Raw genomic sequence first — 15698 nt, forward strand, 5'->3', positions numbered from 1 at the left:
AGTCAGAAGACAACAGCCAATATTCCCAGAAACTGAGTGGTCAGGTTTCCTTAAAAAATGTGCAGAGATTGTGTTTCTGGCAATGAGGGCTCAAGTTAAAAGCAAACAAAAATACCACAGAACATATAACAATTTGTTTTTTGAAGGATTTGTGATTCTGAATTTGGATCCAGTTCTCTCAAATACATGTTGAGCTTCTTGTGGAACATGGCTCTTTAATATACATACATATACACACACATTATATATAAATACAGAATCTTCATTTGCAGCTATTCAAAGAATTCGGGTGATAAACCCTTTATTGATTACTTCCGAATTAACTCAGTGGGGGCAATTTGGCAATGAGTAGAGATCAGAGGAGAAAGACGGTTTCATGAAAGTCACCTGAAATAATCCACCCAGCTGGTGGATGAAACGCATGGAAGTAAAGACAGGCTTACACTCCTCGATGTTTTCAACCATGCCTTTTTCTGTGCCTGGGATGTCACTATGGCTCAGTCTGGGGCAAGAGAAATTGTCCCCCGTTGTGGGAATGGCAGGGATAAGCCCCAGCCTGGCCCTAGGTGTGTCTGGGTCTCTGTGGGCTGCCGAATGCCCGTCTCTTTCCTGAGCACCGTGGGAGACACTGCACTCTGCGTAAGGAGTTGAAGGTCAGGCGGGGGGACATCCGTAGAGAACAAATGTATCCTTTATCTGTGTACAGAATTCTAAGCGTACAGATACGTGGGCTGGGTTTATTAGGGAGGGCTTCTCAGTGAAGTTGAGGACGTGATTTTGCCTCGATGGCCAGGTCACCTCATCTGGCCACTCCAGGGAGTCCGCCATTCCTTGAACCTCTGTTTGCGGGCACATCGGGCCCTGATGTGCAACAGGGGAGAGAGAAGGAGACAGTCCAGTGACCGGGAGAGGGCGAGGAGGTTATTGTACGCAACCAATAACATAGCCTCAAAACAAGCTGAACGAGAACTGACAGAAATAGAAAGACAGAAAATTCCATAATCAAAGAGGTAGATATGACCACATCTCTCCCTCTGATTAGCTGACAAAATGAATTAGTAGAAGATCTGAAGATGACAGTTAATAACTGTGATCTGATAAACCCACGTTTGCCCAGGTGCCGCGGGCATGGCTCTTAGCTGCATGCTCTTTTTTCCTTTTTTCACTTTTTTTCCTTCAAGGATTTCAGAAATTGATGCAGAGGACCGGGGGAAGGTTGTGCTGAGACGTATCTGACGTGATGGCCTGCTTTCTTTCCCCCTGGATTTCGTTCCTTCATTCATCTTTCTTTCCTGGAGAAAATGTCAAGTCCAGTTTGGTTCCTTGTTCCCTCCTTCTCCTCTTCAATCACGCTGTTTAGGTTGCTGTTACGTGCTAGGCTTTGGGAATGCCCACGTAAGCAAGGCATAGCCCCGTCTCTGAAAGCAAGCCCCGCTGAGGAGAAGAGACCCGTGGGTGTATGGGGCACGTGAGGGACGTGTGTCTGGCTGCGGCCGAGGGCAGGGGAGCCGAGCCGTGCCCCGCCTGGGGGACAGAGCCCGCTTCCAGGGCGCACGAGACAGAGGCTGAGGCTTGCAGGACAAGCCCGATCCAGCAAGCCCCATCCATCCCTGAAGCCACAGTTCACATGCCTTTTTGAAGAAAAGCCTTTTCCAGAGAGAGGTTTCTGCAGGTTATGTTTTGGGAGGTTCAGCCTTCTGGTGCGGGATGAGGGGCTTACACGTTCCCGGTTCGTTTGCGTGACTGTCGCGTGAGCGTTCTCTGTGTAGGGCTGTCGTCCCGGGAAGGGGCGCACACGTGCTTCCTGCCTGCTCTGGGAGAAGCTGCCTGGACCCCTCACGGTCCGCGATCCTGCTTTGCACGGTAGCCCAGAGGCCTTGTTCTGTGCATGTTCTGGACGAGGACGTCAGGCCCAAGTCCGCACCGCTCAGGCTCACCTGGGGAGGGGGCCGTAGAATGAGGGTTGAAACCCCATTTCTGTCCGACACACGAGGCCAGGACATTGCCCGTGTCGTCCTCTTTTCCTAGAGAAGAGACAGACTCCTGTCCTTAGACCAAATAAGAACTTGCCTCGTCCCCTGAAGATCTGGTAACGCCACGGGGGAGGCGTGGGAACAAAGGCCGACACAGAGCCGCAGGAGTGGAGTCGGCGTGGACAGAGACTCGCATCCAGAAGGCCCAGGCCACTGGGTGGATGTCTCTCTGATGACACTTTCCCTCCTCAAAATCGACAGGGAGAACAACGTGGCAGCAAGCTCTCTGGGCTTTTCTTTCTTTTCCCTTTGTCCTGTTTTCGTCTCAAATGTGGACTGTGCTCTGTAGCTTTCTTGTAAAACAGCTGAGCAGCAAAGTGGCTGCAGACGCCGTCCTGGGCTCCCGTCGGTTCCTGGCGCTAATCCCAACAGTGGCACCAGCCAGTGACTTTGGGCACGTCTGCTGAGATCGTATTGCAAAGCTGCTACCCAGGTATCTGGGACTTGGGCATTTCAGTTCTGCCCCGAAGACGCATGGGTGGGACGCAGCTTCGTTCCAAAAAGAATAGAAGACATTTTGAGGGAACTGCCTAACTTCTCCCTTGCTAGCACGCACATTCCGCCGACCCGGGTCCCGCTCTGTCCCGTTCACTGCATATCCCCAGTGATCAGAACCACTCCTGCTCAGGACAGGAGCTCAGTGGGGGACAGTGGGGACAGTGGGTGACCTTGGGGGTGCTGTGAGCACCGGCAGGGCCAGGGATCACTACCTACATGCCGTGGACCCCCCACGCCTGTCAGTCTCGGGCGGGATCGTTTCTGAGCCCTCGGCATCACTGGTGAGGACTCTCCGTGGTGACGGTGTTGGGGACCAGAGCAGCTACACATGCCAGGTGTTGGCTTAGGCACTTTGCATAGAGGGTCTCATTTTCTCTGGATGTCACCATCCTGACATAGCAGGACAGGTCATCCGGACACTCCTTCCCTTGCTGGTGAGGAAACAGAGGCTCAGCAAGGTTGGGCCTTTGAACCAGCCGCTGATGTTCTGGGCTCGCCTTTCACTGAGGAGGCAGAACAGGCCGGACAGGAGCGTCCTCAGACTCCCGCCACCAAACACCCTGGCCTTCTCCAGATCCCACCCCCTGCCGCCTCTGGAAATCCCTCCTCTGCTCATCTCTTCCCCGGGAGCCCCTCTAGTCACCCCCACCCCCCCGTCCCTCCCCTGCAGCAGAGGGGCTTCTCAGAGGTGCCCCTGCACCGACGGGCTGCTTCTCCCTCCTCCTCCCTGCTCCTGGGAGGGAGCAGCTGCACCCTCCTGGTTTGCCCCCGCTTCCCTGGCCATTCAGGCTCATTCCTGCACCGGCCTCTCCCCCTTGGCTCTGCTCCACGTACCGACCGGCTCTGGTCCGTCCTTGTCTTGGACCTGCGTTCTGCTCTGTCTGCCCTCCCTCTGGAGACTCAGCCCCTCCCGGCTGGGCTGTGAGCGAGCCTCTTCTCCCCTGACTGCCTAGCTTAGTTCCAGCTCTGCCTGGAAGCTTGCTTTGCTCCGCACTCACCTGCCTTGCTTCTCCCCCTCCTGCTGCTTCTGTCTGCCTCCTCCTTCTGAATGGCAGCACCCAGCTGCCTTGGAGGTGGTGCTTCTCTCCTGCTCCGCCTATTCTTCTCTGGAATCCTCTGCACGCCACTGGTTCGCTCCCTCCTGCCATCGCCCCAGCCCACACTGCCCCCCTCTGTCCCCCGGGCCACTACAGGACGGCCTGACTCCTTTCCTTCTAGTTCTTGTCTGCTGTCCTCCCTCAACAGCACCAGTGCTGTCTGCGGCTTCTGACAGTGGCGTGCCCTCCACGTCTCAGGCACTGTCTCAGGCCACGTACGTCCCACAGGTAGGACCACTGCGTCTGCTCTGCAGGCGGGAGGACTGGAGCACTGAGCAGTTAATTAAATTTGCCCAAGGTGAAGGCCGGGGTGAAAGCCCAGGCGGTGGAGCTCTACAGCCCGTGCTCCTGGCTTCTGTACTGTACTGCCTCCCAGAAAGTCACTCCTGTCGCTCCAGGGCTCGAGCTGCTCACCGGGCCTGTGTGACCCTCCTGGTGGCCTGCCCCTATCTCCTGCCCCACGACGCCAGGTGGTATCCTTAAGCACTTCACGTCCACCACAGGGCCTTTGCCCCAGCTGGCCCCTCTGCCTGGAAGCCTTTTGCACCGGTTCCTCATGTGGCTGCGTCGTCCTGGGCTTTTGGCTCCCAGCCTACCTGTCATCCCAGGGAGGCCTCTTGATCTTGTCAACTAGCCGTTCCCTTTTCCTTAAACACGACCTTCCAGCCTTTGTAGCACTGACTGCTGTCTTACTTCACCTTCGTGCTTGGGCGGTAGTGTCCACTGTGATATCTAGCTTACGCTGGGACGCACGCCCCATGAAGGCAAGGCGTTGCGTTCTCCCCGTATCCTAAAGCCTGTTAGTATCGGGATCGGAGAGACATTCGGTGCGTGAACGAGTGAACTAGTGAAGGAAGGAGCGCCTGGCATCTTGGGACTTAAACCAGGTGCTTTTGGGCCCACAGATTTTCCCACCGCACCATACGCCGGCCGGTTCCTGCCGGCTTCGGCCTCCAAGAGCCCTCAGGCATGTCTGTGCTTCTTGTAGGTGATCCGAGATGTCTACAGCGGCTGCAGTGGGCCGGCGGATTTAGAAGGTCCTCCCCCGTCGATCTCTCCAGTGCACAAGACAGAGCTCGAGAAGGTAAGGGCGTCTTTCTTCCCAGGAATAGTGCCCTTGCAGCTGATTTAGGCCTCCCTCAATGTTCTGATAACATTCTCTGAGAGAACTTTTTTGTCTGTTCTTGTTTTAGTCCGAGGTCTCCAGGAAGCAGAACGGATAGGGCGTGCACGCGTGTGTGTGTCTGTGTTATCAAGTATATAGAATTAAGTGTAAAATGTTAAATACATTGCAAAGTTATGTAAGTATGTATACAGATACACACAAGTACACATATATGCACACATACAAAGAGATTTATTTTTTTAAAGATTTTATTTATTTATGAGAGCAGGAGCAGGGCGAGGGGCAGAGGGAGAAGCATACTCTCCACTGAGCAGGGAGCCTGACGTGGGCTCGCTCTTAGGACCCTGGGATCATGACCTGAGCCGAAGGCAGACGCTTCACCAACTGAGCCACCCAGGCGCCCCTGAAGAGATTTATTATAAGGAATTGGCTTATGTGATGATGGGGGCTGACAAGTCTGAAATCTACCCTGTAGGTCTGCGGGCTGGAGACCCAGGGGAGCCAGTGGTGCAGATGAAGTCTGCAGGCAGGCTTCTGGAGAATCTCCTCTTGTGGGGGAAGGCGGGTCTTTTTGTTCTAGCCTCCGGCTTCGCCTGATTGGGTGAGGCCCACCCGCATTGTAGCAGGCAGCCTGCTTACTCGCAGTCCGCTGATTTCAGGCCCATCTTCCTTCTTCAGACAGTTTAAAGCAGCACAGTCCTTGGCATCTCGCACACGAGTCTTCGCTGTGTCTCTGTTACCTGAGAAGAGACTCCCAGGAGTTGGTTTACTAGACCAAACGGTAGAAATATTTCTTAGGATTTTGACTCATGCTGCTGAGCACACCGCTTGCCAGGCAGGCTGCCCCCATAGCCCTTTGCTGAGCGCGTCAGGGCTCCCGTTCCCCCACGGGCACTGGCCGTTTTGATCTCTGGTCCCTAAGGCTGTCCTGTTAGCGCCTGGCCAGGCTCCCCCCGTGGCGCTGGACTATGATGTGCAGGACTGGGAGGGGTGAGTTCAAGTCCACCTCCTCCACCCTGATGCCACAGTTTTCCCGCCAGAACGAAGGATTCCAGCTCTAAGCAGCATCTCTTCTTCAGATGCCGGCTCAGGGTCCCAATCATGCTCCTTATATCCAGATATCAGGGCTAAAATAATCCCAAGCACTCGGGCGTGCCCTTGGACGGTTTCAGCCGTAGCTTTTCTCTGCATATATATTTGGAGGGTGTCTGTTACGGCAGATGTATGACCTCACCCAATTACTGGTTGGCAACAGGAGGGAATTGAGCGGACGATGGGCTCTCTACTTCTGGAAGGATAACATGGCTTGGTGAGGGGCATATTTTTTGCAATCTTAATATTTTTTTCAAAATTACTTGCAAGTAAAAGTGATTTGGATGCGATGGGGTATCAGAGTGTGTGTGGGTAGCACCTCCGAGAGTTTGTTCTCCGTTCCTCTGCTATTTCTGAAGCTTTAGCAGCAAGCCGGCCGGCAGCTGGTCTGTACCTGAGCTCTGGCCTCCCAGCACTGCCGTGGACTTGGCCACACTTCCTTCCACCCTGGGGATCACTGTGAACTGATCCCTGAAACATCACGCGGCCGTTAACGAACCATGGTGGGAATAACTTAATCCTTTTTACCCTCATAGAAGCTGTCTTCTGAGAGACCCAGCTCAGACGGGGAGGGCGTTATGGAGAATGGAGTCGCTGTGTGTGAAGGAAAAGAACAAGGTGAGTTCTGCTCGTGGCCCAAACCACAAACACCGAAACACAAAAACAAGAGTAAACAACAAAAGTCAGCCGTGGCCAGCTCCGTGGGCACTGATTGTGTGACAAGTCTCCTTGGAAGTTCAGTGACGTAGACGGCCCGGCCCAGGTTGCACATGGGAAGTGCAGAGAGACCCTTTTGGTTGATGGGAGCCCCACATGTCTTCACCCGCCGTCCTACTGAACCCTGGCCCCGGGCGTGGGCGCCCTGCATATATCCTGACTCCTGGGCTGCCGGCAGCTCATTTCCTTACGTGATCTATCGCTGACAGGAATTCGCAGTGGGGAGAGCTGGTTGTCACGTGGTAGCAGGTGTCAGAATGTCCTTCCTTTTAAGGCTGAATAAGATTCTGTCCTCTGGATGAACCACATTGTGTTTATCTGTCCATCCATCAGTGGGCCCTTGGGTTCTCCCACGTTCTGGCCATTGTGGATGCTGCTGCTATGAACATGGGCTTTCGGATTGTCAATTATTTTTTTCTAAGTCAGCTTTCCAAGCATAAATTATGACCATTTTAATGGGTATATAGTGCTCTGTAATTGTGGCTTTAATTTGCATTTCCCTAAAGACTAACGACGTTGAACCTTTTTTAATGTGCTTTTTTGCCAACCATGTATCTGATGAAATGTCTGTCCAAATCTTTGCCCATATTTTTATTGGATTTTGTTCATATTTACTGAGTTCTGAGAGCCCTTGATATATTTTGAATACAAGTCCTTTATCAGTGTGTCTTGCTTCTCCCAGTCCATGGCTTGACTTCCACTTTCCTTCCCAGGGTGTGGGCCAAGAGGAAGGTAGGAGTTGCGGGTCGTGGGGGAGTTTTCTTTGTGCAAAGTCAACAGTCTATATGCTCGTGGCCCTGGGACCTTGGCTTCCCAGGGGAGCAGTCTGCCCACCCAGCTCATCTGTGCTCTCTTGCTAGAATGGAACAGATACCCCCCCAGCTCTGAAATGAGGTCCCCTTCAACCAGACAGCAAGCCAGGCCACTAAGAATCTTGAAATCCAAGTAAGCTGGACTCTTGTGACATGACAAGGTTCACCCTGAAAGGTCATGGTCTCTGCCTTTGCCCGTGTGATTCCCTAATGCGGTCGTGTCCGAGTGCAATTTCTGCTGTCTCCATCGGAAGTTAGGGGAAGGCGTCATCTGTGTCTTCCGTGGGCACATAGTGTATAATCAAAGCCAGGAAAGCCGTCTTTAAGTTTTGCCCTGAAACAGAATAACCTACAGTCTCAGGTCCCTGCTCAGACGTGGGGCACGGCAGACACGGCTTCAGCCAGTCTCCTTCCTTACCTGCCATTTCTGCCCCGGCGCCCTGCTGGCAGTCAGGTTCACAGAAGAATACAGATGTCTGGAGGTCTGTGTCAGGGAATGCGCCTCTACCTAGAATTCCCCTGCTTCCTTTTCACAAGGAAGGTGACCCCGGGCTCACAAGTGTTCTGCTTTGCGTCTCGCAGACACTAAATCATCGCTCAAGGAAGTGGATAGTTTAAGTACATCCTTACTTCGACCTTAGCTTCTATCCCCGCTGCTCACTCTCGAGCTCTTTGCCGTGAGAGATTTCAGCATGGCTCCCCTCCTCCCAGCCATGTTGTGACTCCGATTCTCTGCGGGCTACGCGGTAGTGTCCGCACTGATGATGGTTGCGGCCCTACAGATGCTGGGAGTGAGCTTTGCCTCGGTGGCCCGCCCTCCCTGCCCGCCATGCGCTCGTGGGGTATGATGTTTGGACCCCTGTGGCTTTCCTGCGCTCTCACTTCAGTTGAGAGTTTTGAGTTTTGGGGGTTTCTTCATAATTTTATTGCATGTTCCGATTTCTGCCTTTGTGTAGTAAAATAGCATGACGTATTCTCAAGTTCCTCCATACTTTGGCTTTTTCTTCCAAGGAGTCCCTTGCTTCTGCTTTTGCAAAAAATTAATCGGGGCTCCTTCTAGGAATTAAAAGTATGATCTCTTTTCTTTGTAGTCAGGGTCCCGCAGGTGCTTTCCCAACAGGAGCACATGCGAGTAGAATTGGAAGTAAACGTAACCTCTTTGCTTTGAGCCAGGGGGAAGAGCTCTGCGTGCCCCGCGAGCTCTGTGAAAGGGGGCCTTCAGGGCACTCTGGGAGTGCCACCCTTGCAAAGCTTAGCTCGAATGGGACTGTGGTCCCAGATTGGTCTCACCGCTCTCTCGAAACAGCTAAGAGGGGCCATGCACGGCTGCTTTCACTTTGGTGTGGCCATGCTGCAGACCGCCATGCCTGGTGGTAACTGGGGGAAAGCGGCCTTCCCGCTAAGATTACAATGGGTTCTTGGGGCTTTCTCTGAAAAGAGGGGGTGGTGGGTGTTGGGAGAGTGTAAGGAGAGGTGGGAGTGGCTTTCCTGCGTTCCCGCTTCTGTATCACACAAGGCCTTCACAAGACACCCCAGTCTGGGCCCTTAAACAACAGACGTTTATTTGTCATGGTTCGGCCGGCCAGGAGCCCCGGAGGGTGCTGCCGTCAGAGCTGGTTGCCTGGGAGGCCTCTTCCTGGGCTGCGGACGGCCGCCTCCCCCCGTGTCCTCATGTCGATGGCCTTTCTTCTGTGTTCGGTCTCTTAAAAAGGACACTCATTCTGCCAGATCAGTGCCCTACCCTTAATGACCTCCTGGGACCCCATCACCAAATACAGCCACGCTGGGGTTAGGGCTTCAAAGCAGAGACGGTCGGGGGCACCTCATTCAGTCTGGAAAAAACACTGTGTTTACCCAGAAATTTGGCATGGCTTCTTTTCTTTCAACTGTTGTTTCTAGAGAGGCAATAAGGGTCAAAACCAAGTGACTGAGCTCGGGGTGTGGGTCTGTGGGGCCAGGGAACACACTGGGGTGGGATAGGGGTGTGGGCCTGCACCTGGGACCCTGCCGGTGGTGGCAGAGTGGGACAGGAAGGGGGAGGACTTCCCCACCCGCCAAGAGAGAATGAGTCATCGGTATCACAGGGGGCTTTAGGAATGAGGCCCCGGGCTTGTAATCCCACGTCCCGAGTCCCCTCTCTCTGAAATTATCCTGTGGCTATTTATGGTGTGTGCTTGCGCTGGGCTGAGCAGGAGGGGAAGGAATTCCTGCCTCATGACATTTTCAAAAGGGGTTATGACCCCCTGTGGGTTATAGACTGGGTGGTGGGAGTCACCCTGGAGATGGGGACACCAGGAGGGTTATTGGAGGCTGTGGAGCCCCTCTCTCATCCCACCCCACTCCGTTGTGAAGCTGCACTTGACCCTCCCAGCGCCCCAGTGTCCTGTGCAGTCTGGAAAGTTGCCTTTTCCCCTTTGGCTCCAAGACCAGGCACATCATGGCCCTCAGGTGATGGAATGAGTGACATGTCCCTTTGCAGAGTTGCTGTGGGAGGAAGGATCTTGTCTCCGAGTCCTGGGTGCGCTCTCTCACACACCTCTGATCCCACGAAATCCCAGAAGGGGGTCCAGAGTTGCCAGATCTTCCAGTTTCCCAGAGGAAGCCAGAAATTGTTTTGAGGCACGGTATTTGTGAATTTGATATATTGGGCATGACTTCATAGTTTAATACCCTGCAGGCAAAAGCAGACCGTAATGGGCCGAGAGTTCTGGAGAGTGCAGAGCTACGTTCACATCTCAGGGATGGGTGAGGGGCTGCTTAAGGGCTTCCTGGGACTGGGGAAGACCCGCCTCCCCCCCTTCCCCTCCCCCGTCCCCTCCCCAAGCTGGCCAAGGTCTGGCCACACTGACTCTGTTCCTCACACCCGTCCAGCTCCCCCCAGCCTCATGGCCTTTGTGTTGGCTGAAGCTCTTCTTGCCCAGAAGGTTCTTCTTTGGGTTCTTCACAGCCGCTTCCTCATCACCCAGCTCCTGGCTCAAAGTCGCCCTCCCCGGAAGGCTTCCCCCGCCACCCAGTACCTCTGCCATGTCACCCCACTGTAGCTCCCTGCCCGGGCCTGGTGCCATCGGGCCACCTCCGTGTGTGCACGTGTATACATGTGTGTGTGCATGTTCTCAGCCTACTTTAGAACAGGAGATCCCTCAGGACACCTGTGTTTTGCCGTCTTCTGTCAACACCAATAGCTGGCACAGAGAAGGTGCTCAATGTGTAAAAAATGAGGAAAATAAAATTGACTATGATTTATGCTTTATTTTTATTTTTTCTCAGCTAAAGTCTATCATTGAAACACACTTTCTTGTTTTCATTGTTCTTGACAGTTAAGAGGAAGAAGAGTTCCAAATCAGAGGCCAAGGGAACCGTGTCCAAAGTCACTGGGAAGAAGATCACCAAGATCATCGGCTTGGGGAAGAAAAAGCCCTCGACAGATGAGCAGACCTCATCCGCGGAGGAGGACGTCCCCACCTGCGGTAAGACAGAGGGTGCCTGGCCGTGAGCAGTGCCCACCTGGCACGTGGCCTCTTCTAGAGGGGCCTCTGCTTCGCGTGGGCTCGCACAAGTCAGGCTGGTGATCCTCAGAATGGCGGGAGAGGTACTCCATCTTGACTGCTTATTAATAAAAGATCTCGCAGGGGTTTGACATGATCTCTGAGGTTCTTTCAAGATGAAAAACAAATTCTTTCTTTGATCCTATGACGTGCTCCCACCTTCCTTTTAACCATTTCGAAGCTGGGGCACACGCACGTACCTTGGCGAGCGAAGGAAGGAGCGCGGAGCGTGTGGGGTTACAGTTGGCGCTCTCCCCTGGGCTGACACGGTAAACCAGCCATCCTGCCAGCACTGCGTGTCTCAGACCTCAGTTTCAAGGGCAGCCTGCTGGACCACTCCATCGTCAGTCTGCCACCTGGAGTCCTTTCCGAGCAGCTGCCCCCAGCAGCACGGGGTAGGCGCCCACGACGCGGCTCCAGCCCTCCCAGGGCTTCCGCTTACGTGGCAGGGACGGGTCTGAAGGAGCAGTCTCAGGGAGAGACGTGCAGTGGGACCCGGTGACTAAGAGGGGGGAAACCAGGGCATCGGGAGCATCTCCAGGGACCCGAGTGAGGTGGCGGTGCGGGCGGGGTGGCTGCTGTGGAGGCGTGGAGGGTGAGGCCGCAGAGCCGTACCGCTTCCTCGGCCGCCGTGCAGCCCTTCGCGGGAGAACAGCCCCGGAAGCCGGGCGATGGGGCTTCGGCCTCCGTTAGGAATTGAGGACGGGCTATAGGTGCCCAATGTCCTGTCAGCAGGTCCCCAGTCGCTTCCCTCTGCGGACTCGCTCTGCTCACCCCTATGTGGCCGTGAGCATCCATCTGCCCAGGGGATGGGCCTTATCCGGGGGTACGCGGCCCCAAGTGTCCAAAGTTGGTCATACAGACAATGATGAAGTAATTCACCAGCCCTCATGTCCCAGGATGTGAGCTGTGCCCGGACGACAGGAAGAGTCCCAGCCCTCATGTCCCAGGATGTGAGCTGTGCCCGGACCACAGGAAGAGTCGGCACTGCGGCGGGCAGTTGGGGCGGGTCGCAGAGGGGATGGGTGCCTGGGCATGCAGGAGCCAGGCTCGTGCTGCGTCCTGAGGGCAGGTCCGGGGGAGGTCCCAGCTCACTCTGGCCTTGACGGTTGTGCTTCTAGGAAGCCCCACGTGAGACTTCAGTGGGCCCGGTAGAGTCACGTCCTTCGTCAAGCCTTGGCCACCCTGGGTCGGGGTGCACCGAGGGGCAGAACGACAGCAGACCACACAAAGCTCTAGCACCGAGGGGCAGAAGGAAAAACATGAATCTGTTGATGCCAAGGTGCTATTTCCTGTCCGCCTCTGCCTTCCTTGGTGCAGCAAGAAGCACTGGGTGGTGTGGGGTTGTTTCTCCTTTTGGGTTGGCCCTGCAGAAGAGTTAGGGATTAAAAATGGAAAGAGGGAATTATCCAACAAAGGGAACACCTTTTTTAGCTTCTTTTTTGGCTTTTTTTTTTTTTTTAGGTTTATTTATTTGAGAGAATGCGTGCATGAGCGGGAGAGGGGCAGAGGGAGAGGGAGAGAGGCTCTCTGGCAGACTCCCTGCTGAGTGTGGAGCCTGGCGTGGAGCTCGATATTAGGACCCTGAGATCATGACCTGAGCTGAAAACCAAGAGTCAGACACTTAACTGACTGAGCCACCCAGGAGCCCCTCGTTTTTGGCATTTAAACTGCTCTAGGTCAGCAGAAGAAGTAGAAATTCTTTCATGAAAAGCAACATTCATGTGGAAGGCAAGGTAGACACTGGGGTCCAGACCCTCGTTACAAACCAGAACACTGAGCCCCACAAGCTGACCCAGCTCTGCCCCTGCCTTCTGCATCTGCCCGCTCGTAACCCCTCGTAAACAGCCTCCCTGTGTTGGTGCTCAGGCCCTGCAGGAAATCCTGTTGCTGGCACTTTTTCAGAAACACAGTTGGCTGCTCCGAGGGCAGGAAGGGGGGAATCTGGAGCCTATAATTACACATGTGTGGATTTCTACCAAACAGCTCAGGGGACATCTTTTGCCTCTATTAAGAGAACTTCCTCTGTCCACAAGATTTTAAGACTGTCACCTAGGTCTTCGCTGGGTGCAGGGGCCAGAGAAGGGGCCCACAGAGGAAGGACGGGGGCGGGGGGATGACTGTTCTCAGTGATTTTGGTACAGCTGCAAAGTTGTAGGCAGAAAAGGTCAGCTGGGTAAAGGCCCGAGACACCCACCGTGCCAAGCTGGGGCCACGCAGCCCCAGTCCCTCTGCTGTGAGCATAGCCACGCGGGCTGGGCCGGCGGGGCCATGCTGCTGGGCAGGCAGAAGAGAGCTTCCGGGAGCAACCAAGACCTGGGTTCAAATCCACTCTTCCCTGAAGTGTGGCAGCTGCGCCTCCAGATGCATGATAAAAACCCTGTTGGGGGTAGGAGATGGTTTCTGCAGACACCCCCAAGGGGAGCAGGGAGGGGCGGTGAGCCCCCCAGCCAGCCCTGTAGCACCACTCCTTCCTGCCCCGACGCCCAGCGGTGATGGGGGCGTCAGCGGGGTGAGCGCTGCGCACACCGTGGTCTGAGATGTACACCAGACCCCAGAAGGATCTTCTGTTTGCCCTTCTCTGGTGCTTACGAGAGTCTCTATAAACCCAGCGGTCGTTGTCAGGAGACGTGTGTCCTCTCGCTCTCTGCCGGCCTGTCCCCTGCTGGGCCAGCGCACCAGTGTCCTGACTGGCCGCCTTCTCTGCACCCTCCAGGCCACCGGGGGGAGCTGCGAAAACAGAGTCCTAGGCTGAAACACGAATCTCTGTGCGGCTCAGCTCAGAGCCTTTGACAGTCTCGTCTCAGCCCAGTTCTGCAGCTGTCTCCCGCCTTCCGGGATGAGACTCAGAACTACCTTGCGCCCCAGCCATGCCCCAGCCGCGCCCCAGCACCCAGCAGCACAGTGCCTGGCACACGAGCAGCTCCGCCAGTGAGCTGGCGGAACGACTTACCTTAAGCAAATTGCATTACCTCCCTGAGCCTCAGGTTCTTCCTCTGTGAAACGGGCTCATACTTACCTTGTTTTCCTAAGGAAACTGAAAGATAAAATCATGAACACTAAGCTCAGTGCTTAATAATTAAGTCATAATTTATGCTCAGTAAGAGGTTGCTCTTGTTACTCATTGGTTCACCTAATGTGCTTATTTTTAAGAAACCTGAGCACACAGACATAGTCCAGGCAATGTAAGGGCAGTGCCGGCGCGTGGCATGGGTCATGAGCACAGGAGCTGGGCGGAAGGAGCGGACCCAGGTCTCAGGTGGAGGTCTCCTTGAGGCAGCATAAGCTGAGCTAGCTTGAGGGCCTTGCTGGGTGATTCCAGGGCCCCTCCTAGCTCGACTGTTCTGTGACTTTGTGACATTTTCAGCAGGAGTGCGTTTCAGTGGCCATACAGGGAAGTTCTATACCTCTTACCTTCTATCACAATCTACCCAACAAAAAGTCAGGCGACTTCAATCAAGGGGGCGGAGAGCGTTCTGGGTATGAGTCACCGCCCTGGGGCATCCGCATCCTCGTTCCTGGGCACGTGCGCCTGTTGGAGGACAGGCCCCTAAGATGGTCAGATGGGGTTTGGGCACCGGGAGGGCTGGTTTCGGCCGGTGGCAGCATCGTGACCTTTGGTAACCCCGGCCCCTCTCTCCCCGGGATGTCTCCTCCCAGCTGATTATAAACGAAGGCCGCGGGTGGAACCAGCCGCCGCGCTGGGACGAGAGGCCTCTCAAGAGCGGCACCAGGGCCGGCGGGCGCCACGTTTCCCGCCCTGCAGAGGGGAGCTTGGTGGGCACTTGGCCCCGCTTCCGCCGGCTCCTCTGCAGCCGCTTGAACTTGGGAGCCCTGGTGCGGAGGCTGTAATGGGTCTCCAATGTTACTTTTACAGCTCTCATGAAACCTTGAGCCTCTTGCCATGGTTTTGCGAGAAATCGTAGAATTCAGAGCAGGAACCATCTCAAAACATCTAACTGACGTGCCCAAACTGCAAAGATACGGCAACATCTCACTTAACATGATGGGTGGAATCTAAAAAGAAATCAAATTGCATTGAAATCGTCTCATGCAGTTGGTGGAACTGCCCTGGGCGGGCGGGTGAGCCTGGGGTGGGGGGTGCGGTTCTCAGCAGAGGACCCCTGGAGGACCCGGCTGTCCCTGCAGTACGTTGGCCGGGCCGCACTCGGGCACCACCTGGTGGCAGCTGTGTGCTGCGGCCGAGCTATGCGCGGGGCCCATCGGCGTGAGTCTCCACCCACCCCATCAGAGAGTCAGGGGGCATGGGAACCTACCCTGTGACTGCAGATGCCTTCGATGGGCTGTCCGTCATTTCCCTGTGCTCCCCACCCCGAAGATGGGAATGTAAGGCCACCCCTCTCAGAGAGGAGCAGAGGGGAGTGAGCCTGGCGCTGGAGGCTGGTACCGTGGGCTTTCCTGTTTATAGAAACGGGCCGCTCATCCCCTGTGATTTTCTCTTTGCCTTTCCTTTTTGGGAACTGAAAATTAATCTGAGAAAGGCATTAAAACATGGTAATTTCCTATGATGTCATGCTCTAAATAAAACGAGGGTTTGTCCGATATAATCATTCCTTTTGTGACTCAGATGTCAAGAAATTCATAGCATTGGTGACTTTAGGCTGGGTTCAGTCAGAGAAGAAGATATCCCGAGAGTGCCTTGACCTGCTCCAGAGATGAGCATCCCCCTGGTTAGTGGAGCGTGCTCGGTAGCTGCCCCCTCTATACTGCGAAGGGCAGTGAGTGGCACTGAGCCAGAGTGGCCCCAAGTGCTGAGT

The 15698-nt window shown here is 54.8% G+C and overlaps 1 protein-coding gene across 9 annotated transcripts in view; it reads left to right on the top strand.

The window, feature by feature from the left end:
• AFAP1 (actin filament associated protein 1) overlaps positions 1-15698 on the top strand; it is a 145732-nt gene that overhangs the window by 99398 nt on the left and 30636 nt on the right. For all 9 annotated transcript variants that reach the window (XM_073891392.1, XM_025887356.2, XM_073891388.1 and 6 more), the window contains 3 exons: positions 4617-4712; positions 6383-6464; positions 10693-10842. In XM_073891392.1, the coding sequence (XP_073747493.1) occupies positions 4617-4712; positions 6383-6464; positions 10693-10842 (328 nt within the window). The remainder of the gene's footprint in view (positions 1-4616; positions 4713-6382; positions 6465-10692; positions 10843-15698) is intronic.

The sequence above is a fragment of the Callorhinus ursinus genome, unplaced genomic scaffold (genome assembly GCF_003265705.2).
Source record: "Callorhinus ursinus isolate GAN/ISIS: 27379988/994484 unplaced genomic scaffold, GSC_fseal_2.0 scaffold4, whole genome shotgun sequence".
In the NCBI taxonomy this organism is placed as follows: domain Eukaryota; kingdom Metazoa; phylum Chordata; class Mammalia; order Carnivora; family Otariidae; genus Callorhinus; species Callorhinus ursinus.